The 11,146-nt window shown below is 34.8% G+C and overlaps 1 protein-coding gene across 1 annotated transcript; it reads left to right on the top strand.

Moving 5' to 3' along the window:
* The first annotated feature begins 2,931 nt into the window (after positions 1-2,931).
* Positions 2,932-3,528, top strand: LOC145570777 (uncharacterized). The gene has a single exon (XM_081629918.1). It carries the CDS (start codon positions 2,932-2,934, stop codon positions 3,526-3,528), a length of 597 nt encoding a protein of 198 aa, XP_081486044.1.
* The last annotated feature ends 7,618 nt before the right edge of the window (positions 3,529-11,146 follow it).

Below are 11,146 nucleotides of genomic sequence, written 5' to 3'. Positions count from 1 at the left end.
CTGACAATGCATCATTGATCACGCACCTAGCTCACAAATGCATCAATTTATTTATTAGAATTCAATGCTTCCTTGTAGATATTTTTTCACTTTCTCCCATTATTTTGTTTATTTCTCTTCTTTCTATTCAATCCAAACCAGCTCAAAAATCATTTCTTATTACTCTAAATCACAATATTTTTTAAAAAGTTCGATAGGTTTTAGGTTTACTAAACTAGATGCCTCATGAATAAGAGCATTCACTACAATGATAAAATAAAACCACTTCCTTATTCTCTCTCTACCCACTTTCTCTCTCCTCTTACTCATCAGCATTTTGGTAGTCATATTTTTATCTCACAAATAATCAAATAAATTTCCTCACCATTTTCTCTACTACTTAATTCAATACCCCTCCAATATTTCTCTCTATACACATCACCATAATCTAGGGTGGAAAAAGTAAAAACAAAATGTTGTTGGTGTTCTTTATTATAGGCCCCATATGCTACTGTTCATTCTTTTATTTGCTTGTAGAATGAGCAGATTTAGTTTTTCTCATGAGCAAATTTAGAAATTCTTATTGATGTAGTACATTATTTTTGGTCTTTACTCATGAGCATTTATTTTGCTCATTGTAGTGACTGCTCTAATAGTAAGTTCTTCTATTAGTCGTTTTTTTCCTCCAATTTGTTGATTTATGTAATATGTTTATAATTGAAAATTGATGTTTTCTTGTACGTAATTTAAAGTTTTTAATTTAAAAATGTTTTTTTAGAGAAGATAATATCTGTTTGCTTAAAGAAGAAGACTGGATTGTTTTTTTTATCTTCGAGGCAAAGCTCCTTGGTTATCAAATTACAGTTCTGATATAAATCAAGTTATAAATACTTGCTGTAGGGGTGATACGATGACAATGGGTATATCTTCTACCTATAGGGATCTTAATCATCCAATTTTTGTTTTGACAATAGGGGGATATTATGATGATATTGATGTTACCACTCGTTTATAGTTTATAAACTTGATTCTTATTTTTCTGGTTATGCACTTCATAATATAGACAAGAATATTAAAAATAAAAATATAGATTGGTTAATTTGTAGCGATAGTAGAATAATGTTATCACATGCGAAGAGAAATGAGGCTGATTTTGATGTGGATTATACCACTGATGTTGTAATTGAACTTAAGAACAATAATATGGATGCTCAAACTATGTTAAGAGCACTCTACATATTAAAGTTTAAGAATGCAAAGAGTTATGTTTTCATGATTATATGTCATTTGTTTGCGGAGCCACTTAGTGTAGAGAATATTTCAAGAATCTCACACTTAAGCCCTACTGTAATCCTGCTCTTAAGCATGATGACGTCCAAAAGGAAGGAAAATAGAGCAAAAGGGTCGCCAACAAGTTTTAGAAACTTGTAAACCATTCACGATCACAACGATCACTAACTACATAATAGTCTGAAACCATGACTAGATATTCGGGGATGTAGGTACGAATCTAACCTAAAAAAGATTGATCCAGCCTTAAAAAAGGCGTTTACTTTATTCTTCTCATATTCATATACGTTCTCCAATCAACATAAAATTATTAAATTAATCCTAGATATATTTAATCTATGTTAGTTGATTATTAATTCACAAATAGATCTATTATTGGCGATCACTTAAATTAAAGTCATATTGGTCTATACCAAATTATTAATTATCTTATTAACATGATTTCAAGTACAAATTCATTTTAAATTTGTAAGACAGAGCATTATATGATCAATCAATAACAATAATATAAAGCTACATAATCATTAAAAAGTTATACACAAACTATTCGTAAATTAACAAATAATGTGAAAATATTCGCAAATTAACGAATAACATGAGACAATTTGGTATTAACAAATTACGTAAAACAATTTGTAAATTAACAAATAACATAAAATAATTCGTTAATTAACAAATTACATTAAATTATTTATATAATAAAATTTTGATTTTTACTATTTCGGAAAAACCACTTATTTGATTTTACCACCTTCATAAAAAAAATGTTTTATTTTGCCACCACATGGAAAAAATGAAAATTTGTTTTTACCACTTATCACCGTTAACTAATGGATTCCGTCCATGAATCCATTAGTGAGGCTTACCATAAATCCATATTATTGCCCAATAATATGATGACATGTGGACATGGTAGGCCTCATTAACGAATTCAGGAACAAATTCCGTTAGTTAGCGGTGATTGGTGCTAAAAGCCAATTTTCATTTTTATATGTGGTGGCAAAATAAAACTATTTTTATGGAGGTGGTAAAAGCAAAATTTTCATTTTTTATAGCTGATAAAAGTCAAAATAATCTATGTATAATATGACACACCAATCTTCATCATCATAACAATCTCAACATAGCATAATAATAGCAAGATCCTAAGCATGATACTAATATGATTAATAACAAATCTTAGTCTGTCATTAAACAATAAAAATAAAATCTTTTGCCCTAACATGATACTAGAAATCAATGAAAAATCCTAACATGAAACTAGGAATTAATGAAATATTATAAACATTAATTATATATCAATAGAGTAATTAAATTACTTACTTCGATGTTTCGTACCTCTTTCTTTCAAAACAATACATACGTTATTAACTTAAAAGAATATACCGTTTAACACCTTGGCCTTTCATGAGATGGGGGATGGACATAGTAGGTAAATTACCTGCTGCCCCAGTTCAAAAGGTTTACATGTTGGCTCTAACAGATTATTTTTCTAAGTGGATTGAAGCAGATGCGTTCCAACAGGTCAGAGACAAAGAAGTTATCAACTTTATCTAGACTAACATAATCTGCATGTTCGGAGTACCATCTGAAATAGTGTGTGACAACGGATCCCAATTCATAAGTGCCCCAACCAGAAACTTCTGCGACAAATGGAATATCATGTTAGTCACTTCGACACCCAGGTACCCTCAAGCAAACGGGCAAGCTAAATCCAGCAATAAGGTCATCATTGGATCTCTAAAAAAGAAGCTGAAAGACAAGAAAGGCAAATGGGCAGAAGAGCTGCCAAGAATCCTTTGGGCCAACAAAACCACACCAAGAATCGCCACAGGTCAAACACCTTTCTCATTAGTCTGCGGATGTGAACCTGTACTACCTACAGAAGTCGCCACTCCAACAGCTAGATACGGCTTGATGATGCCAGAGTGCAATAGCGAGGAGTTGTCGCATGATCTAGATATCGTGGAAGAGCGAAGAGACCTAGCATACATAAGAATGGCCACCTATCAGCAAATGGTAGCTAGAAGTTTCAACAAAAACGTCAAAGCTAGGATGTTCAAAGTGGGAGATTGGGTTCTAAGGAAAGTTTTTCAAAAAACCCAAGAGCTTAACGCTGGTAAGTTAGGTGCAACCTGGGAAGGCCCATACCAGATCGTAGAAGTCATTGGAAAAGGGGCCTACAGGTTAGCTACAACGAACGGTAAGCTGGTACCCAGAAGCTGGAACGCAGCACATTTGAAACTCTATCACTTTTAGAATTTTCACTCGTGCAGTTAAAATAAAAAAATAAAAAAAGAGATTAGTACTAACTTAAGTATCAGAGGGTCGTTGGTGGCCACGCCAACGGTCAACTCTAACATGTTGTTTTGCAGGACCAACGAAACACGAGCAAACAACCAATGGCAATCTGAAATACAACAGGACGACACAAGAAACCAGAGTAATTTCACAGTCTTTATTTTTATCCATTTATTTTCTACAACTCGCACTGACTTAAGCATCGGAGGTATGCCAACGGCCACCTCTAACCCTTGTGGTGCAGATACAGGTTCATACTGATCAACGAACAACGTAGCTACGGGCCAAAGCGCCAGACATCGCAGATTCACAGAAATAGATTCATAGAAGCAAAGACAAAGCATGTTCACAAGCCAAAGAAATCAAAGCAAAGCTAAGGTATTGTACGAACACTTAAAGAAACCTAAAGTTCAATATTCAAGAGCACAAAGTTCAAAGTCTAAACCTTCGCTCCCACGAGCAAAGTAAAACAAAGTCCAAAAGAACAAAAGATTATTTTGAAAGCAAAAGACAAAAAACATGGGAAACAGAAAACACTATAAGTCAAGCATCAGGTATCTGCTCATCCTCATCAACCTTCTTAGGCGGAGACTCAAGCTGATGACCTGGGGAAGACTCAGCAGTACACTTTGCAGCCTCAGGTTCCATAGGGTTAGCTTCACTAGATGCTAGATCCCTGATATAGCTAACAGTCAAATAATCATCAACTAGCTGTCGAAGTTTCTTCACACCTGCGTCTCCCTCAAACTTTTTTCAGCAAGAAATTGTTAGCCATATAAGCCTTGATTTTCAGAGTAACTTCAGCCTCAATGTTCTTGTTCTCATCTTCAAGGTCAACCAACTTCTTTTACAGGTCTGTCGCCTCCTTGTCCTTCTTGTTCAGCTCTTCATCCTTGGCTTTCAAGGCATCACTCTTCTTCTTCATCTCCTCTTCGAACTGCTTCTGCTTACCCTCTAGCTGCAGGTTAACATCTTCCACCTTCTTCCTAGCTGCAATCTACCTGAAGTTGCAACCCCTTCTTAAACATGTCAGACTCTAGCAGTTTCCTTTCCAAGTCGTCGAACTGGGACTTAGAGTGCAAAATATTTTGGAAACCCTGTTACACCAATAGTATATCAAATTAGCACAAATCTATTAGGATGCAAATTAAGCAGAACCAGCTAAGGAGACACACCTGTAGGACCAATTGAGCCCCATCAGCTAAAGCCAAAGAGCCATCCAAACTCGCCAAACGCTTAGTAGCTGCTGGAAACAGGAGCTTCTGGGCCTCTGGCCAGATCCCATTATTAGAACCTTCCTCAGCCAGAAAATCAGGAGGGAAACTAACATCATAGGTATCTGGAATAACCACAGCCTCGAAAGGAGCATTAGAACTAGTACGAGGGATTCTAACATCTTCTCTGTTAGATAGAGTCCTAGAAGTGTTGTTCTCAGCCCGATGAACAGAAGTGTCGATTGAACCGCCTACTAAGCTGTCACCCCTCTTTCTTTTGGCACGCTGTAATGCCTCTTCTCGAGACATGATATTACTCTTCCCTAGTGTGACCAAGCAAACACCAATTCTTAAGCATAGTACAATTCTTAAGCAAGTAAACCAATAGCAACAAAAGTTATACCTGAGGACATAGTAGCACTAGCAGTAGTAGCAGAGGGAGTAGGGTGATCACCAATAAACTTCCCAGGAATCTGATACAGTTCCCTCACAACTAACTCTGAACCGTACTCTGGTCTAATAGCATCCCAGCGCAGATCTGCAAAAGATACACAAGTTCAAAGCACTTAGTTAATATAACTTATTCTAAAACCTATCACACCCAAGATTAAGTCTTTACCTTTGTGCCAGCCACTCCTAATCCACCTTCCAAAATCCCCTAAAGAATCCTTCAACACAAAAAAGAACCTCGATTTCCATGACCTGTCAGGGGTCTCATATCCCAAGAAGGGGGGAGGGTTGTCGGAGGCCCTCCTATAAATTGTGACCCTGTCAAGGTCCTTTTTCCTCAGCTCGTAACATCTAACAAAATCAGCAGCATTCACCTTTGTTTCCCAATTAACCGTAGCCTCATTAACAATACTAATAAAATTCCAGACCGCAGGCATAAGTTGCCCTGGACTCAAGTCATAAGTTTCTAGAATTTTCCTATCCAAGTGAGAGAAAGGATAAGTGAAACCATGTTTAAAAGTGTACTCGTAGAGTACAATGTTATCCTTGCTGCAGAGTTGTGGTCTGTCATCTGGTCCAGGCGTAATCAGCACAATAGATTTAGAGAACCCAGTCGTTGCTTTCAGCTCTGGCAAATCGGCCTCCGTAACTTTGCTAGCTTTATCTTGATCTGCTTTCCCCATCTTACTTTGGTTCACTCTCAAGTTCCTATTCGTATGTCTATGGCATTTTTTCTTAGCAACATGCTTAATTTTCACCATAATTGAAAACAGTTTTCGCAAGAAAAATCAAAGAAAGAAACGAAATTGAGAAATACAAAACTCAATTACTTACCACGATAGAGAGAGTTGGCAAAGCTTGACTCCACTGCAGCGAAATCCCAGTTTAATTGCGCTGTGTCCTCGTCGATCTTTGATGTGTCCATTTTATATAGTGTTTTACCCCCGTCCCTTGGTCGTTATTAGTAGTGTTTTTGGCTCCTTCGGGCCACTTTTATTACTAATTTGTGTGTTCTAGTGTTTTCGTAGTTTTAGTTGTATTTTACAGGAAATTGCACTCTTGGAGCATTTTCCCGGGCTTTATTGGATCGACTACGGAAGCTAGAAGGACACGACCACTTTTGGAGCCCAAGATCGGTGAGAGCCGGTGATTAAGGGCTCGGTAATTGGGATCACGAGGCATTTGGACCATGTATTCGAGACCCGGGAGGAAATATGGATTGGGCCGAGAAATCTAGCCCAATCGAAGTCCAAGCCTCGAAGAAGAAGACCGGGCCCGATCGGGTGAGTGTAGGCTCGATCGGGCGCGGCACATCAGTATAGGCGTTGTGAAAAAGGCGGGCCCGATCGGGCGGCCCTTCGCCCGATCGGGCGCGTGTATTTTTAGGGGACGATTAGCGTCGTTTTAATTTGTTTTAGTTTAGGATTTTTGTACGGAGTATAAATACTCCTCCGTAATACGTTTTTAGGTCGTCTCTTCTTTTGGGGAGATCTTCTTTTCTCTTCTTCTCCTCTTCTTATTCTCTTAATCTTTTCTCTTAGACTTTCTCTCTCTACTTAGTCTTCTCTCTCTAAACTCTCTCCCTAAACCTTTGTTCTTATTCCTTTGATTAATTCCAGATTTATTTTGGTAACGATTTCTTTTCCCTTAATCTTAGTTATTTATTTTATTCCTTTGATCATGATTTATTTTATTGCTTTGTTTAGTTTATATCTAATTATGTGTGAGTAGTTTAATTTCTAGGGTTCATGGGGATCTAATAAATAATATGAAGGGGTAAATTATTGTTGTTGATTATCAATGCTAGATTAATTTCCTATTGATTGGATTAATGCTCTGTGACTAGATTAGGCCTATCTTTTATGCATGAGTTTGACAATATTGATTCAAGAATCGAGAGATGAGAATTAATGTTTAGGTCTAGTTTCAATAGGCAACTTAATTTATAAATGGTTAAGTCAAGAATCGAGAGATGAGATTTAATACCGATAAGTTAATTTACAATCTGGTTAATTGATGCATTGATGATTGACTATTATTGATTGTTGGTATTGCATGATGATTTCTTATTGGATTGTTTTAATGTTTTACAATTGCGGCTTGTAAAAGTATAGCAATATTAAATTGATGAATCGAGCAGATGTTAATTTGATATTAAAGGCTATTTTTAATAAGAACTTAGATCTAGTAAATTGCGAGAGCCTGTTAGGTCTATGTTGGTTAATAAATTGCGAGAGCCTGTTAATCATGTTATTTATGCAATGTCAATGATTGATTACCCTATTTTACCCCGGAGTATTATTTATTAGTGAACCTATACCCTAGATCCCTTTATATATTGTTTTCTCCCTACTCTTATTCTTTGTAGTTTAGTCTCATACTTAATTATAAATATTGGTTACTTAAATAATTTAGATTATAATAATTAATTGGAAGTAAAAAGACTTGTTTCCCTGTGGAGATCGACCCTACTTCCCTATCTACCTTAGTTAGTGATTTAGGTATTTATTTTTGATTAGGGGATACGACTTTACCCTGTCAATCTTGTTTCCCTAATTTTCGCAGATCGAAAAACCCTAGATTTTTTGAGATAGTGTTTATCGCAAAAGGGGAGGTAGTTGGAAGAATCGTTATTTATCTATTTATACCGCATTAATTGTATCTCATGGCTTGAATTTATCTTTTCAAGGATGTTTATCTTTTGCAACAAATTTGAATTTATCTTTAAAGTTTCATTTTACATTTTTATCTTTTTTAACGGATTTTCTAAGCTTGCCTCGTAGAAGTCACTAGAACATCTAAGAGACAAGCTGGGGGAAAACTGTTGTGCTAGAATTTTCACCCCAAAATTCCAATGTTCTACAGATAGATAGGTTATAGGTCGCAGATTAGTGATATACAGGTTGAAGATAGCTGCAAAGCTAACACTAGGAAACCAAGCAACTGAGCATATTCTCAAGGAATATTCCCAGGAATCTTCGAGTGGAAAAAGATACAAAATCCCATCCGTGGAAATAGGAACCTCTCCCAGAAGTCTAGTCATTGAGGAAGACCAATTCAAACGTGGAAGTAACAGACTTGGAGACGTGGAGAGAAAGTAGGAGCAGCTTTGGCCCTTAACTTCGGATTTCTAGGAATCAAGAGAAAGAGCCGTTAAAGACCCTTTAGATGCTTTCCTAGTATATAAATATAGGATAATTCATTGTAAAGGGCATCAGAAAATACAAGAGCCTTATTACTTAGCATAATCATAGAATTCTAGTCGTTTTATTATCGTTCAGCCAACAATCTGTAACCTACATTGTAATATGTTCAACCGAAACACCTAGTGGATTGGTGGACTCATCGCCACCCGCAGTTTTTACCCTTGTTCTTGGGGTTTTCTGCGTCATCATATCGTGTGTCTTCTCCCTCATTCCTTTTTGTTCATTTCGTAGATTCAGATTCAACAATTTCCTTTACCTTAATCTAGCTGTAGTTATCGTAACCCAGGTCGAACCTGGTATTCAGTTTTTTGACCAAAACACATACTAAACAGTAAATCTAATCAAAGATTTGAAATATAGATTTGAGACCAAATCCTCATAACTATCAACCTTTCACGTCGAGGTTTAACGCAACTTCGAGCTTGGTTATGTGTATTCGAGTCTCATGATGGACGTATGGTATATTTTGAAAAGAATAGGCTTAGAAATCAAGAGAGAGAGAAAGATTAAGTTTTAGCTTAGAAAGTAAAAAAAGAGAATAGATGATTGTGGGTGATTGGCTGATTGTTCGTGATTTCAAAACGGTGAATAATAACGACCCTATTTATAGATAAAAACAACTGAAAACGATAAGAAAAGAGTCGGAATTTAACACAGAGTAAAATTGGTTCTATCGCGACGTGATAGCGGATGTACGATAAGATGCGTACGGATTTCCTTTTTTTAATTAGATTTGGTTAAGAGGAGTATGTACTTATCTTTATTAAATCATATTTAATCCTTTTAAAACACTTGTTTTATTCCAAATAAAATTCTTTATCTTTTCTAAATCAAATATAATTATAATTTAAATCAAATATAATTATAATTAATAATTCTTATCCCATTATTACTTAAAATAAACTTCTAGATTATTTTTGAAGATTAAGGTAAATCCTAATGACTTTAGGAACAATAATTAAAATTAATGGGCTCTCCATATGATCATTGGGTCGTATATAAAATCCGGTTTAGGCCCATTTTAGTATTTTGGTCATAACTTTCTCGTTATAACTTGAAATTAGGCTTATAATCTATTGTTGGAAAGCTCTTTTCAAGCCCCACACAACTACACAGTTATTGAACCCATATTATGGATTATACTAAATTGGTTTGGACGTTTTTCATAAACAGATTACGAAAAGAAGGATTTCGAAAACAAAAAGAACCATTTTTATTAAAAACATTTTAGAGCAGAAGGATTCACGATACTCTTTCATATTTCACCTCGTTTGATAATCAATGACGTAAAAAATATTTGTCACTGGGTTTGGTTTTTGGGGAGACACAATCAGTGTCTACACTTAAGTTCATACATTTTTATCAAGTTGTTGCACATGATATATAGTTGGATACCTTATATTTTGAACAAGGTGTTTTAATTTAGATGCTACTACATGAGAAATGTTATCAAGAAATATGGTACATTACTCAAGGAATTCAAAGTTTGTAGGGCATATTGTTATAATCTAAAGCGTTTAAATATGAATAATTTTAAATAACAAATACCAACGTTGTTGACGAAAATTCATGAGCATTGGAGTGGAAGGGGATGCTGAAGAGTCAAAACCTTCAAAACTTTCTCTTGAAACGTAAATCATTATTTACTTGTGTTTGCCTCTATTTTATGTATTAGTCTAATAGTCCATACTTCGTATTTATTTTGACTATTTTATTTGCTTATTTGAATTTAGTTTTCATAAATGTTATGTAGGTTAGATAAAAAGAGAGATTAGAAGGAGACCACTAATATAATTAGGGACTGGTTCATCAAGGGAGAATTTGATGAAACTTAAGCGCGATTCTGAATATCAACAATATCAAACAAAAAACAAAACAGTGATTTCTTCAGCCGGTCTACCATTTATTTATACTACTCCTTATATACGTATTAGGTGATTTTTAAGTCTTATTCCACAACCATTACTACTTGCATGTAGTGGTTTTGTATCCGTACATGAACTGGTTCTATTTTTGTGCAAACTAGTTTTTAACCCAATCAAATTAAACTCAACCTGAATATAAATTAACAATTTAACCCAATCAAATTCAACCCAACCAAAATTTAAATTAAAAATTTAACTTAATTAACAATTCAACCCAAATAAATTGAACCAAGCTAAATTAAAATGAACTGTCAAAATTCATCAACCCTCATTCAAACCCATTATTAGTTCCATTGACATCAACACTTTTTTTTGTTACTCTTCAACTCATGAATATGAAATTCATTTCTTCAACTGAGATTTTAATTCTCTCAACCAAAAAATGTCCAAATTCATTTCTCCAATTGAGAATTTTATTTTATCTTCCTCGAAAAACACCGACAACAAAAAATGAACCAAATCTAGTTTCATTTCCTTCCTTTGTCTTCCTCTTCTTGAATTAAAAGTTAATGTTATTTTTCTTTTTTTGTTTTTTTAATTAAAGTTAATTACAGCCATCATAAATATACTGGCTTCTTAGCTTATTAGTGATAGTTTTCTTTGGTGTAACCAGTTCTAAGGTCGATGCATTACTATGTGAACATCTTTTGAGTGGTTTAAAGTCCCATTTTAATTTATATATTGACAATAGTACCCAGATCCAGCACATGCTTTTTTTGTTTTTGTTTTTTTTAAACAAAAATTATGATCAAGCACATACCTACAGTCTTGTCAATTATGA

The sequence above is a fragment of the Chenopodium album genome, chromosome 2, assembly GCF_948465745.1.
Source record: "Chenopodium album chromosome 2, dcCheAlbu1.1, whole genome shotgun sequence".
In the NCBI taxonomy this organism is placed as follows: domain Eukaryota; kingdom Viridiplantae; phylum Streptophyta; class Magnoliopsida; order Caryophyllales; family Amaranthaceae; genus Chenopodium; species Chenopodium album.
This window is presented reverse-complemented; position numbering and strand designations above follow the sequence as displayed.